The following is a 16,201-nucleotide window of genomic DNA, read 5'->3' as shown; positions in this document are numbered from 1 at the left end:
AGGAGAATAACAGTGCAGACGGCGCACATACATGCTCCATCTGCACCATAAAGGCCCATAGAACCTCGTTGTCATCTGCATACGGCAGCATCGCAGCGTAAATTATGGTCGCTATGCATTCGCTCACCAGCGAAAATCATCCCTCGCCGTTGCCAGCGATTCTGAACGATGGCAGCCAGAGGACAGTAAGGGCTGCAGTTGTTGTTGAGGACATACTTGAGGGAGATAATATTCCAGCGTGAGGTTTGGTTTGAGCTAAATGATGAGAAATAAAAGATTGCAATGACAGTATTTACAATGAGAGTTTAGATGCGGGTTTTCGCCACTGCCTCCCTCATAAAATCACAAGACGCTCTCACTTTGGGTTTAGGTTGGAATTTAGTTCTGCGCTACTCCGCAACGCGAAGCATGCGTTTAGTGACTAACAACATTTTTTTGTGTTTGTGAGAAAATCTTTCATGGGTTGATTTGTCAACCCGAGGTTGTAAATAAGCAATGCCATTATGTTTGTAATGACATTGGTTAAAAACATCCCAGACTTGTCAGATTGCCTCAAAAAGACATTAACATTTCATGTCTGTAAAAGGAAACCATTTCCACTAATACGTGTTTGCCATCTAGTGGCCACTGAGGGATCTTTTTATGGAAAATGCTTTAAGAACACTAAACACAGCACAGAAATTATATATAGACATTTAATTGTCAATTAGAGCACAGAGAATCAATATCAGAGTATCCTGTGACACAGGCAGTCACTGTCATGTTATGCTTCCATCCTGCCTCTACTCCATGTCAATGTCACAGAGGGCCGGTGGCGGCTCTCTCTTGACCCAGGGCAGAGAGGCGGGGACATAGGGGTCGTAGGTCCAGGGTGGATACACCCTCTTATACAGGTTCATCAGCACTGTGTCCTGAGAGCGCAGCTGATTGTCAAATACACACTTCATGTGGCCGTGAGTACCTGCCAAAGCACACAAATAAAAGTGAGTCAGAACATACTCTTGAGTCAGTGGTACCTAACATTCCACATTCTTCCTTTTTCTCCCCAATTTAAAACTAGACCAGCTAGTACATTTTGTTACAATCATTTAAAGTCCTTATATTTTTTGTATATTTGATATACAATTACCAATATTCTTTTAGCAGTATTATTTAAGAACAATACTGATTACTTTTGCATTTATTACACGTTTATTTTTATTGCCATACCAGCATCTATGGCTATTTTCATGGCAAGAGCAATGTATTTTAAAAGAAACAAATAGTAGTAATAAGTAGTAGTATAATTATTTTATAATTAATAATACTACTAATAATGATAATAATATTAATAATAAACTTAATTTAATACACCAAATTATTTTGTAATAATTAGTCAAATATTATGACTTAATGACAATGATTAAACTTAATTATTTTATAAATAATAATAATTCTGGATTAAAAATAATCAACAATTAATAATAATAGTAATCATCATCAATGAATAATAATAATAATAATTTTTTTAATAATACAATTAATTATAGTCATAAAAAAAATCATGTAAAAATGTCTTGCGATCTAAATGGTTGAATATGTATTAAAATCTTTGAGCTGTTTGTCTTGCTGATCAAAACGCTAGTAAATAGTCAGTTCGTTAAATATTTTCTCCACAATGAATATTTTGTTTCTTACCTAATGCTTCCTTGATGTGTCCTCTTCGTCCCCATTTTGTACATAGTTCTACTGGCTTAAACCACAGAATATCATCTGCAAAAGAGAAATGCTTTAATGTTGGACATTGTTAGATCTCTGCACACACATCTAAAGGTAAACAGAGGAAATGACTAACGCCTTCCTTCTCACCTCTGTTAAAGAACATGTAACGGACCACAGCAGAGCGCCGATTGATTTTGAAAGGGTGTCCGCTCAGCACGATTCTCTTCAACACCACACGCTGAGGATCACAGCTCAAAAGAGTACCTGTGGCCACCAGGTCCTGCATACCTGTGGTAGAGGTAAAACAAAAAAGTTTTACCACATGCTGTTATGGTGAAGGCAGTTCTTTTGTTTTTGAGTTCAAATGTTTTGTATGATTCTCCCCACCATTGTCTCTCTGTTTGAAGACCAGAACACCAGCGGTGGGGAAGGTAATGGGGGCATAGACAGACATCACTGTAGGAGCATCAGGACGCAGAAACCGCTCCATCTTGTGTTTATCAGCTAAAAACCGAAAAAAAAAAACTGATTTAATATCATTAAAGGCATTTATTAGGACTTAAACCTGTCAGATACATGTAAACAAAACAAAAAAAGGTACCTGTGGCCACCAGGTCCTGCATACCTGTGGTAGAGGTAAAACAAAAAAGTTTTACCACATGCTGTTATGGTGAAGGCAGTTCTTTTGTTTTTGAGTTCAAATGTTTTGTATGATTCTCCCCACCATTGTCTCTCTGTTTGAAGACCAGAACACCAGCGGTGGGGAAGGTAATGGGGGCATAGACAGACATCACTGTAGGAGCATCAGGACGCAGAAACCGCTCCATCTTGTGTTTATCAGCTAAAAACCGAAAAAAAACTGATTTAATATCATTAAAGGCATTTATTAGGACTTAAACCTGTCAGATACATGTAAACAAAACAAAAAAACTTGTTTAAAAGGATAATTTACCCAAAGATCTTATTTTTAGACTGACACGACTTATTCAGAAACAAATCAACCATAGCCCTGAACAATTCTATCAAGAAAGATGTATAAATATGAAGAACATGATGATCTCTTATTACCAGAAGTGTGCTGTGAGAAGATGGCTGAACCTCTGAAGCGCCTGAAACCGCACTGAAACACCAGGTCTTCTTTAGACTTCACTGGTTCTGTGTTGCTCGGGTGCTGCCGCACCAACATATGCATCACTGACATCTGCAAAATAGACAATTATTTCAATACTGACTATAATCATTTGTGAAAAGAATGCCTTTGAACTGAACGGTACTACTGTATTTCAAAACACAAACATCACTAGTACATTTAACCCTTTTGGAAAATTTGATATGATAATAAGTAATTACTTATAAAAAATATTCAAGAATCCTCCAAGCTGTAAGTACCTTCTGTTCATGTGGTAGCAGGGACACTAAAACTAATGGTTTGCCGGTTTGAAAGCTCTCCATTACTGAGGGAGGAACATCCACAATATGAAGAGTCACGTACCAGCCTTCCTGCAGGAATAAAAGGTGGATTTCCAAATAAAATTCCTTTGGTAACAGTGAAACACCACAGTTTCTGGGACAAAGCCAAGATATTCGTGAGAACTCTCTAAAGAACACCCCTTTCCCCCCCCACACAAACCATTGCTCCTTCCTCCTCACTAGCGGCATCTGCTAGTATTCGGCGGCGCTGCGCCTCAAAGTTCTGGAACTGGTAGATGCGAGAGTAGTCGGAAGGCAGATTCTCAAGGGGGTCCCATGGGGAGGAACGGAAACTCTTCAGACCTCTGTACTTCTGAAATCTGAACGTACAGAACAGACCAGTCAGCAGATACATACACTAATCTACTACCATTCAAAAGTTTGGCTTTTTCTAGCAAGGATGCATTAAATTTATCAAAAGTGACATTTATAATGTTACCAAGATTTCTTTGCAGCACAAGATTGATAAGAAATGTTTCATGAGCATCAAAACAGCATAGTACTACTGTATTTCAAAACACAAACATCACTAGTACATTTAACCCTTTTGGAAAATTTGATATGATAATAAGTAATTACTTATAAAAAATATTCAAGAATCCTCCAAGCTGTAAGTACCTTCTGTTCATGTGGTAGCAGGGACACTAAAACTAATGGTTTGCCGGTTTGAAAGCTCTCCATTACTGAGGGAGGAACATCCACAATATGAAGAGTCACGTACCAGCCTTCCTGCAGGAATAAAAGGTGGATTTCCAAATAAAATTCCTTTGGTAAACAGTGAAACACCACAGTTTCTGGGACAAAGCCAAGATATTCGTGAGAACTCTCTAAAGAACACCCCTTTCCCCCCCACACAAACCATTGCTCCTTCCTCCTCACTAGCGGCATCTGCTAGTATTCGGCGGCGCATGCGCTCAAAGTTCTGGAACTGGTAGATGCGAGAGTAGTCGGAAGGCAGATTCTCAAGGGGGTCCCATGGGGAGGAACGGAAACTCTTCAGACCTCTGTACTTCTGAAATCTGAACGTACAGAACAGACCAGTCAGCAGATACATACACTAATCTACTACCATTCAAAAGTTTGGCTTTTTCTAGCAAGGATGCATTAAATTGATCAAAAGTGACATTTATAATGTTACCAAGATTTCTTTGCAGCACAAGATTGATAAGAAATCTTTCATGAGCATCAAGCTCTCCATTACTGAGGGAGGAACATCCACAATATGAAGAGTCACGTACCAGCCTTCCTGCAGGAATAAAAGGTGGATTTCCAAATAAAATTCCTTTGGTAACAGTGAAACACCACAGTTTCTGGGACAAAGCCAAGATATTCGTGAGAACTCTCTAAAGAACACCCCTTTCCCCCCCACACAAACCATTGCTCCTTCCTCCTCACTAGCGGCATCTGCTAGTATTCGGCGGCGCATGCGCTCAAAGTTCTGGAACTGGTAGATGCGAGAGTAGTCGGAAGGCAGATTCTCAAGGGGGTCCCATGGGGAGGAACGGAAACTCTTCAGACCTCTGTACTTCTGAAATCTGAACGTACAGAACAGACCAGTCAGCAGATACATACACTAATCTACTACCATTCAAAAGTTTGGCTTTTTCTAGCAAGGATGCATTAAATTTATCAAAAGTGACATTTATAATGTTACCAAGATTTCTTTGCAGCACAAGATTGATAAGAAATGTTTCATGAGCATCAAAACAGCATATTAGAATGATTTCTGAATGATCTTGTGACACTGAAGACTGGAGTAACGGCTGCTGAAAATTCAGCTGTGTCATCAAAAAAAAAAGTTATTTTAAATTGTATTAATACTATAAAATATTACTGTTTTATTGTATTTTTGATCAAATAAATACAGCCTTGGTGGGCATAAAAGACTTTCAAAGCATGAAAAACTGACCCCAAACTTTTGAAAGGTAATATAAAGCTATATATAAAAAATAACCAATACAGTTGGGGTTACCCATACTGGATATTATTCATGTGTGCTTATTTTTAACATTTAGATTAACATCATCTAACACTCATTTCACTTTTTAAAACACTTAATTATTTATTTTTTTATTATATTTGTTATATTTAATAACACACAGCAGATATCCAAATAATCATCCAAATTTTCATAGTGAACATTAAAACGGTGATATTTTAATTAAATATTTAATTTTCATTTATTTTAACCAAACAGTACTGAATTTTAATAAATGGCCATAACATGCAAATAAGGGATGCACCGATACCACTTTTTCCAGTACTCGCCCGATACCGATACTTTTATTTTTGGTACTTTTTAAGTTTTTATTACTTTCACTGTTCATTTTTTTGCTCTATGGTACATCATCTTTAATTTAATAGCATTAGAACTGCTCCATTGCAGCGGCTGTAATCATGTGATTTGCTGTAATAATGTAGGGAACCACTCGTTATACATCTCCTAACTGTGATATTTTCAGAAATAGAAGTCGCGTTTTTTCATCTGAAACGTGCTGCGATTTATATTCCAAAGCCTCTCATATAATGCAGAAGCACTCAAGCAAGCACAACACGCGCAACGCGTGCACGTATTTGTACTGATGCAGAATAGTACAGCCTAGCGCATTTCACACAAGCTACTAGATTCACTTTCGCCAGAAAGTCGTGTATGCCTAAGGTTGAAAATAAATTATGTTTATAGTGAATGCCCCTATAAATGGTCTTATTTTTACGATTTAGTTTTAATCCAAATGATGTGTAAGTGTGCAAAGTGAGTGAACATCAAAGATCACACAACAGAAGTGCATGCGCTCTCTCTCTCTCCCTACCATTAAGTAACTTGTGCATTGTTTTACTTACTTGTTTTTACATATCCGACCGAACTACAAGCTTTCCAGTGATGTCTGTGAGAAAGGTATATTCACTCGACAAGCTCGCGCATCTGCGCCGCCGCGCTCAATCCACTCAGCGTGCTTTGTTTATCAGCTCGCGCACATCAGCTATACAGGCGTTAATATTGAAAGTTTAACGTTATATTCGTTGCATACATATACTTCATAGTAGACATCCTTAACTCCATTCTGCTGTCTGTTGTTGGTGTTTCTTTGTCTGAATATGGCACTTATCACATGCTGTGTGGTATCGGGGCATTTTAATGCGTACGAGTACAGGAGCTCAGTATCGGGCCCGATACCGATACCAGTATCGGTGCATCCCTAATGCAAATAATTATCAGTTATCATTAACGGCAAATTTTAATATCTGCTCATCCCTAAAGGTTGTGAACTGTCATCATATGGAAAAGATCTCATTCATAAGTCATTGTTGTGTTCCATGGACAAAACAAAAACATAAGGGTGAATAAAATAAGACAGACTTTTCATTTTTATGCGAAGTTTCCTTTTAAAATTTCAAACATGGACAGGCACATGGCTGGAACTGTCCTGCATCTTACCGTGTCTTGGTTGGGACATCTAGGGGAGTGTCGACTTCATCAGGGAACATCTCATTGGCACGTGCCTCTCTGTATCTCCTCAGTCCCTCTCCCTCCTCGGCCTCGTCCATGCCTTCGTCATACTTCTGATCGGCTCCGGTGCGTCCGGTGGAACTGATCTCCTCCTCCTCTTCTTCTTCTTCTTCTCTGTCGTCATCGTCTCCTTCAGAAGCGCATTCAGACCCAGCATCCTTAGAGAGGAAGAGAAGCATGTAAAAACATTTCTCTAGACATACATCCACATAGAGTCTAGCAAACCCAAACAAAACACGCCACTTCTTTGAAGACTGAGATGGGGAAAAGGACAAGACATACCGCTGGGGTGCATTAACCCCCCCTGTGGGGTCAACCTGCAGAACAATCGCAGATGCAGTAATAAAAATAATCTCTGTAATCATCTGTAGTACCACTTCCCTATTGTTAACATCTTGCATTGAAAAGTCTCCTTTGGTGCGCCCCAAGACTTCAAACGCATGCTAATTATGATTAAAGAAAATAAATGGACCAGAGCTTCCATACTTGTCAAGCTTCCCCTTGTTCTTTCAAGCCCAGCTGGTATAAATAAATGGCCGCCCCCTCCACAAGTCTCGACAGGAAGTTCTGTCCAAAGAGCAGGAAGACTGAAGGCTTCTCTCGGGACTCCCTCTCCAAACACTATTGTTGCGTCGATGTGCCTGGCACTAAGGCCAAGCAGCAGACATTGAGAAAACAAACAGTGCCTCTCCACCACGAAGCGCAGTCACGTATGCACTGTTCCGCCCGCACTGTGCCCACCCTCCATCTCATCCTTTTGACTTTATTTAGACCTTCAATCATTATCGGGCAGTCTTGGGTTTAACCCGCTTTTGCCAAGCTTGCTCCTGATTGGTCACTTCTGCTGCCACCTCGCAGGCTGCCATAGCAACAAATATACAAAACAAAACCTGCTTTCTTCCCAGGGTCTGAGGTGTCATTGTTTATAGAATAAAAAGAAACCTACAATCAGGCATGTGATCAGCTAAAGACGAAAAACAAGGAAAACATCGAACCCCCCCCCCCCCCAAACAATAACAAAATTGTTTCCTTTCGATTTACACAATTCACCTGGGTCATACATATCAAGTAAAAAAAAAAAATTATGGTATTGTATGGTATGGAAAAATCACATCAAAAACCTGTGACTGCCCTGTATCAAAATAGTAAAAACCCACCTGAGATTCATTATCACCATCCATTTCATCTTCCATCATCCCATCTTCATCATCATCATCACAGCTGTCAACGTCATTATCATCCTCCTCCTGCTCAACATCATCAATGATCCATGTGGCCTGGTAGTCAGACGTCCCCTTTGGTACTTTCATCACTCTCCTTTTCTTTCTGGCCTCTGAATATAAATGAATAGATCACATCAATAGTTTGCAAAATATCAGTATTGTCCATAAATAATTTTTTAGATCTATTAATTTAGGTCACTAGTATACATTCCTGCTGCTATTGGTGGGTTGCACTGACCACAAATGAGATGTATTGCCATTCTGTGTTGACAATCCATCAATTTTCCAGAGCTAAAAACTAATATTCTGGAGGAGAAAAGTCTTTGTATACGAGTTGCAGCAGTGCATTATGCGTCATATCATGAACAAGATGAGAAGTTATCAAAGTATGATCTGAACTCGCTTTGAATGCAATCATTTATACCCTGTATGTGGGCAGACACAAATCATATAGAACAATGAAGCCACTCACACTAATATTAACGTCTCCATCTTGATGACACTTGACTAAATTATCTCATAAGAGATGGAGCAGATATATTAATTTCTACTGGATCCTGCAATATTGCAATGTTATTTTACTATAATTTATATATGATAATTCAAGTAATACTAAAATAATTTCATTTTTAGTATTACTTGAATATTACTATTTATGTTTAATTTATTTTCCATTTCAGTTTTAATTTATTTTCCAGAAAATAAGTCTGAACTTCAACTTATTACAGTTAGTTGCAAAGGCAACATTTTTTTTTTTTTATTTGCAGTTTTTTTTATCCAATATTTATATTTTATTTCAATTAACAATGTTTTTAATAGTTTTAATTCTCAATAATACACCTGGTTTGAACAGGGTAATAAAGTACCTTCTGCCTCCTCCAGCTCTGCTTCTGTGGGCCACGTTTGCTCCCCATCCATGGGATCCACTTCTGCCTCCACCTGCAAACTCGCCCTCTTCTCAGGGTCTGCTTTCATCAACACCCGAACATCCCCATTCATATCCCCATTACCACCATCCTACAGGACACGTACAAAGAAAAAGAAAGAAAAATAAACCAATAAACATCTTACCATAAATCAATCAGGTACCACAAATAAAGTCTTCAGCATCAGGCAAGTAGTCAGTCCACAATTAAAGTAGAAATACTACATGATAGCACAAAATTACAGGCAACCATAATATAATTGGCCAATGAGTTTTCACTGGGGGATTTTATTCAGTGTTTCTCAACCATTTAAATTAATTATAAAAGTGTTATTTCTAGACTAGGATAACTGCCATAGGCATTTTTACAATAAATATACTTTTTCTAAAATATCTTGTCAGTTACAAATTGTGAATAAAACATTTTTTTAAATCCTTAATTCTTCACACCAATAATAATAAATCCTTCTAATTAAACCATTAATTAAGGAGGCCATTAATATTAAGGGAATCATTAAGTCTTCAAATTAAGGAGGCAGTGGGCCTCCTTCAAATATTGTTGTGGACAATAGGGGGCCTTGGAGTCAAAGGGTTTAAGAATCACTGCTTTTCTCACTTGTTGAGCCTGGTTAGGATATGGTGCTGAACTTGCAATTTATGAATAAATGAATGAACAAGTTGCACATTGATAACAGTGTTGGGGGTAACGCATTACAAGTAACTAGTAAAAACTAGTAAAAAAAACTAGTTGGGGAAGTTGTGGCCTAATGGTTAGAGAGTCGGACTCATAACCCAAAGGTTGTGGGTTCGAGTCTCGTACCGGCAGGGATTGTAGGTGGTGGGAGTGAATGTACAGCGCTCTCTCCCACCTTCAATACCACGACTGAGGTGCCCTTGAGCAAGGCACCGAACCCCCAACTGCTCCCCGGGCGCCGCAGCATAAATGGCTGCCCACTGCTCCGGGTGTGTGTGTGTTCACTGCTGTGTGTGTGCACTTTGGATGGGTAAATGCAGAGCACTAATTCTGAGTATGGGTCACCATACTTGGTCACATGTCAAGTCACTTCACTTTTTTTTTTAAAGTAACGCATAACTTTTTAATCTACAAGAGAGTATTCGAGTTACTTTTTTTTTTCCAATTTATTGATTGACAGCTCTCCTATCCCCATGTTGAGAGAAATCAGAAGATGTTACTGTAGTTCTAAAAATAAATATATGCATTAATTCATCTCACTCACACACAAAAAAAAAACACAGATTCAGTATTCCTCAAAATGAATAAAAATAATGCAAGTCAGAATATGATTAATCTCATTATTGAACCTGCAATAATTAAATGTTAAACAGCACTAAATATCCTTTATGTATTTAATCCCATTCTATTAACCAATGTCTTTGCTTCTGACCTTAGATGATCCAGTTCAACCAAACTAATAAGCAAAAATTACTCTAGACAAACATTTGTGTGTCTTTTTTTATTGCTGAAGTGTTGAAATTTCTTCTTCTGCATTCTACTGTACAGACGTAAATTTACTTTCCCTTCAGCCTGAGGCTTATTCATTTCACTTTTGGTGTGAAAAGGCTTTTATATTAGCCAAAAATATAACTTTTATTTTAAAAACAAACAAGCAAGCCCTGTCCAGATTTAAAAAGTAACGCAAAAGTAACGTAACACATTACTTTACATAAAAAGTAACTAAGTAACATAATTAGTAGTACTATTTTATGGAGTAACGCAATATTGTAATGCATTACTTTTAAAAGTAACTTTCCCCAATACTGACTGATGAGTTCCAAACCCTCTTATGAAATGATGAACAAATAAATGACAATAAACCCCTATTACAACAAAATAGTAGCCTCCAAACCATCATCTCGACGTCTCGTCCTGGCTTCACCAGTCGAGAAGCTGCTGTCACAATAGGTAGAGGATCTGCAGGAGCATCGATCTGGCTAAGTTGAAAGTCTCCATGACCTGTGATATGCACCAGCCTGTTGACTTGCAGAGGAGAGCCTCGAATATATCCTGACACACAGAGGGTCCCTAACCCTGTGGCTGGGCCCCCTGTCCCATTCTGGCTGGTGTTCGGTATATATGTGGCTCTCTGAGCCAGCAGGTGCGAGCGGCGAGAGCGGAAGCCCAACCGCCTCTGCTTCTGTGCCGACAGGTGCCTCAGCAATAGATTAGCATCCTGCTCGCTGTCCACAGGGAAGAGACGCGCATCTGAGAAATGAGACTCTACCAATCGGGACAGCACTCTCCGAGACTCAGTGCGTTTCTTCACTGCTAGATCAGCCACTCCCTGACACACCAGTGCTGCAGTGCAAAGAGGAAAAGAATTGATTCTGATTGGTCAATTGTGACATTCTATTAAATATCTGTGCATAATGACTGCTGAACTGCACAACTGATCGTTTCCAAAAATATCTTACCATGACTTGGCAAGCCCTGTGCAAAGAGACAGGACAGGCAGTATTCTCCATAGCTGTCCCAACCATAAGTCGACTCCAACACAAACATCAAACTGTCTGCAATCTTTGCCACATCCAGGAGTGCATGCAAGTCAGCTGGAATGAGACAAAACAAGATTTTTACAACCTTTAATCATAGCGCAAAGTGGATGTTCCTTCTTAAGCTACACTTGCACTATAAAGAAAAACAAAGAAAATATAACACCGATGTTAATTAAAAAAAATAAATAATAAAAAATTCTATACAACTTTGCCCACATTCATTTAAAATAAAACATTAATTAAATTATATATATATACACACACAGAGAGAGAGAGAGAGAGAGAAAGAGATAGATTTGCTAAAAACTACATTTAACAGGGCTATTAAACTATAATAAGTCTATATAATATACTGTCAGCGGAGGCGCCAGCGGAAGCGTTCAGCCCTTGTGTGAAGACCTACGAGTGTAAAGACCTGCGACTTTACCCGAGCAACGAATCCAGGCAATACACTTATGTACTCTAATTTTTACTTTTGCACACTCCTTTCTGTCCTCTCCCTTCCACCTCTATCAAGTGTTTTCAATACATTCCGGTTGTCTTGCAACATCGCGCTCACATTACTCGCAGACGGCAACACAATCTTGCTAACCTGTGTCCTATCTGTACATCTTCTACTGCACCTCTTTCTTTTTCTGTGGGTCTCTGGAATTGTCTGGAATTGTATAGATAATAGTATCTATACATAGTGCATCCTTAAATACAAACACACTTTTGCAAATCATTTTACAAAATGGTTAATGACTTCATACATCAACTAAAAAAAATAATATTATTATTACATAAATAAATCAAAGATGTCTTGTCATAATTAGTATACTTCAACTTTGCAATGCAATTAAATTCATACACGTTTCTTAAATATCTACACTTTTTGGAAGAAAACATTCTCATTAAATTGATTCAAAGTGACATTAAAGGCATTTATAATGTTACAAACGATTTCTATATTAAATAAATGCATGAATCGTAATTTCCAAAAAAATATTGAGCAGCACCAGTGTTCTCAACATTGATAATAATAGTGTTTCTTGAGCACCAAATCAGCATATTAGAATGATTTCTGTAGGATCATGTAGCACTTAAGACTGGAGCAACGGCAGTATAGTGTCAGACATTTGAAATTCCACTGTGCATCGTTAGCACTTATTTACCTGTGTCTGGCCTGTAGAAAATTAATCTCCGTTTAAAGCGGGGGAGAACGAGACCAAAACTGTCCTTGGCCCCAATGACTCCTTGATCTTCATGCACCACACCACCAACTCCTTCACCTCTCAGTATTTTTGTGACAGCCCCAGCATCCACTCCTGCGTGAAGGGCTATGACTGCCACTAGATGAGGGGGTCCATCCCTGCTGCCCAGCTTCCTTTTCTCTGTCAGCACCTGCCACCATCATCAACACCCAAAAAGAGATGTGTTAGTCAGCTAATCTCCAGTCTGCAACCCCCATAAAAGACTATAATGTTTACTTTACCGAGTCTTTTTTGTTGCGTCGCAGCTGGTTGGCTTTGTTTCGACGGTCCATTTTCCTCATCTCTCTTCTCTGTTTCTTGGCGAGAGCCATGACAGCAACTCTACCTATTTAAGATGTATAGAGTCATGTTTATTTTCTTACACTTAACATTAATGCATTGTGCTATTTATGACTGACACCAAACGAACCAGAATTTTTATGCAAGAACAGTGTCTATGAGAAACCTTTACAGCCAATAGTGAAAAGAAAAACATTTTAAACCAGACTAAGCTGGTCTGTTGGTCTCTCAACCTGGTCAGGCTGGTTTTAGTGAGGCTTTGGGCACTTTTCACAGTTCAGGCTTGAGACCAGCTTTAATCAGTTAAGACCATCAAGCATCCTAGGCTGGCTTTTGTCAGCAGGGCTGAATTTAAACGTATAAACTGTATGCACAGAAAAACTTATAAATAACTTAAAAATATAAAGTCTCATTGATCATGTCTCGGGTCTTTAAACACGTGTTCAGTCAGACAGGCATTGCCCACGTGACGGTTCCCGCGTGTGTGTTTTTTGATAAACTAATCAGACATACCCTTGTTCTCCCGCCCGATCTCGCCTTTAGTTCGGTGTTTTCCATGCTTGTGCTGTTTGTTTTTCTGTTTATAAGCTCCAGGTCTGTGCGCCTGCTGCTGTTCGCATTCTGCAGCCATTTTCTGTCATGCCGCACATGTAAACTTTAATGACGTCATATCCACGCGCCTGGCTTTCCTTCTGCAGAATCGTCACTGAGTAATAAAGTGCGCGCGTGCCACCTACTGTTGCTCCGCTGCAGCCTCCTCGCATAGATGGAACGGATTCAGCTAAACCTATAGTGAAGCTTATGAAATGAAAACTGTCAAATAATATTTTTACTCGCAAAAAATTTATATATATTTTTTTTTAGCATTATTAAGTTATTTTTTATAAAAATACAATAATGTGTGGGAAAAACATTAATGTTTTTATTTGTTAATATATTATTTATATTGTAATGAATTTGTAAGGTATTTAATGACAATTGTTAGTATGCACCATCATGGTAGTATTTCTCATTCTGACTTTAATGTATACTTTTATATTAATAAATTAAAAAAAATTTTTTGGATATGTTTGGATTTTTTGTTTCTTAATACACAAACGTAGATGCACACACATTATTTACAGCATTAAATATATCTGCAAGCTGTCAGAGCTGTGGTGCAGTGGGTAGTGCCCAATTTTATGCACATGCTGGTTCGAATCGAGCATTATATCCTGATCATTTTCTCTTTTTTCTCATTCCATTAACCTATAAATATGTCTGAAAAACCCTGTAAATCTAAATAAAAAAAAAAAGACTGTGAGCTGGATTTTACAGTACATGTACGTCCCCTTTTTTTCTCAGGAAATCCTGGGGAGGTATAAAGCACACATTAATTTCTCATTACCATCTATGCAGGACATAGCTTGTCTCATGTGTCTTCTCGTGTGTGTTTTTCTTTTCTTATCGTTTTCTGAGCAATTTAATTTCAGCATGGTTTCTCAATCATGCTTGTGGGTTGTATTATTTTATATCATCATAAAACACCATAAAAAAGAAAACAAATAATTGTGTCATCATATAGTCATAGCCTATTTTATAAATAGATTATCCATAGAGGAAATCATAAATCATTCTCAGCACAAAAAAAAACATTTTAAGACCTCCTCTAAACATTTGATAAACACCAAGAGTTCATTCAAAGTGTATAGCCATATTAAGTCAAATGGCTGATTTAGTCTCTAGAGAACTTCTTTGTTGTTTTATGTTGAGTCACTATAACACCACCTTGTCTCTCTAATGACATCAACAGGATGAAGCATGGCTCTTTAAATCCCATTCATAAAACAGGTACCATAAGTCTCAAAACCCTCTGTTCGCCTGGATACAGTGACAGCATCCTGCGTTCTCATTGGCTGGGAGACATGGCCGCTTCAGAACCAACCCAGAGCACTAGTTCTCTGCTCTGTTTACCAATTGGTTGCTTGCAGGCTTGTTGACATCACTGTAATCATTTTGCCCAGGGATCAGCTTTAACCTCTTAGTGATCCATAACAATGATGATAACCAATATTAAGCAATACCCAGAAAAGCTACAGCTCTTTATGTTTTTAGGTTTAAACTGTGGTGAAATGTGTAAGGCTGGGATTAGCTTACTGTATGCTTACAACAGAGGCCAGCTGTAATCCTTTTCATTTGATTTGTATGACTTCTGCTCTGCTTGTACTAGTTATCTTCAAGTCTATCTGTGTGAGTGCTGGTGGGTTTTCAAACTTCAGACACAGAATCATCAGGATCATTTAGGGATTTTTTTGAGGCGACAGCAGCAGCATCATATGATTTGTAAGGCATTTGTTAGTTTAGCATATGGGAGTATCATGATCATCATAATTGGTGAATCTCCAAAACATTTCCAAGATACTCCCATATGTATGTAAACTGATAGCTTCATGTGATACACTTTTAAAAATGTATTACTCAAGAAATTCCAACAAATGTAATCATAATGCTGAAATTGCATTGCTGCACTGCAGCCACTTCTTTTCAAGGAATCACGTTTCATTACATTTTCCTCTGATTTGATCTGTGTTTACCTCTACAGAACTGCTGCAATTCAAATTACTTTGAATAGGGTGGGATAACTTAATACTTCTTTAAAAAAAAAAAGAATCTAAATCCATTACAGAGCTTTGGCTTTCCTCATATATTTTGGCAGCCCCAGCAAACAAAGTTTTAAATATTGATAAAGGACATATTTATGTGCATAGCTGTTTATTATAGGGGGTTTAATGCTCTGTCTCTAGGGGCCGGTGGGAGTTTCCCACATTTAGAGGGCGGAACTGGCGTTCCAGGAACCAGGACGAGAGGAGGAGGGCAGCATTGGTCCAATTGTTTTTAGCGAATCGGTTCGCTTAATGAACCGGTTCAAAAAATCCGATTCATAGAGTCGTTTGAGTCGCCATTTCAAAGCGCCCCAGAAATACTCGCGTGTCATTATGATTTTGTGGTACGTACATCGTGGTACATTCTAGTAAAATGCCACTGTTTATCACTATGTTTTGTATTTATTACATACTTACATAAAGTATGTTTGTTTTAAAGATAAGCGACTTCTGTTCGTGTGCGTAACTACTTAAAAGTTGCTTGAAAACACTATGAAAACGTACTGCATATGTACTATTAAAATCCCCCCAAACCTTGTGTTTTTAGTTGCTTTTAGGGAATAAATAAAAAATGAAACTTTAGTATAACAATTCACACCCTGGCTGGATTCTCGAGCGCCTTTTTAGCAATCGGTTCTAGCTAGTTATTAAAAAGATTCGGTTCAAAAGAACGATTCCACGGCGAA

At 38.3% G+C, this 16,201-nt stretch overlaps 1 protein-coding gene across 1 annotated transcript; it reads right to left on the bottom strand.

Moving 5' to 3' along the window:
- Positions 1-680: 680 nt before the first annotated feature.
- Positions 681-13,584, bottom strand: LOC107585596 (pre-rRNA-processing protein TSR1 homolog). The gene is made up of 15 exons (XM_016272683.1): positions 13,387-13,584; positions 12,816-12,919; positions 12,496-12,724; positions 11,261-11,395; positions 10,696-11,144; positions 8,769-8,919; positions 7,837-8,012; positions 6,608-6,837; positions 4,547-4,706; positions 3,790-3,900; positions 2,770-2,902; positions 2,426-2,542; positions 1,849-1,989; positions 1,678-1,752; positions 681-961 (listed from the first exon to the last, which is right to left on the bottom strand). The coding sequence occupies exons 1-15, from the start codon at positions 13,502-13,504 to the stop codon at positions 783-785; spliced, it is 2,508 nt and encodes an 835-aa protein (XP_016128169.1). The 5' UTR covers positions 13,505-13,584; the 3' UTR covers positions 681-782.
- Between the last annotated feature and the right edge of the window lie 2,617 nt (positions 13,585-16,201).

Source organism: Sinocyclocheilus grahami, unplaced genomic scaffold (genome assembly GCF_001515645.1).
Source record: "Sinocyclocheilus grahami isolate Dianchi unplaced genomic scaffold, SAMN03320097.WGS_v1.1 scaffold72.1, whole genome shotgun sequence".
Classification (NCBI taxonomy): Eukaryota; Metazoa; Chordata; class Actinopteri; order Cypriniformes; family Cyprinidae; genus Sinocyclocheilus; species Sinocyclocheilus grahami.
The sequence above is the reverse complement of the archived record's forward strand: the minus strand, read 5'-3'. Positions and strand labels throughout refer to the sequence as shown.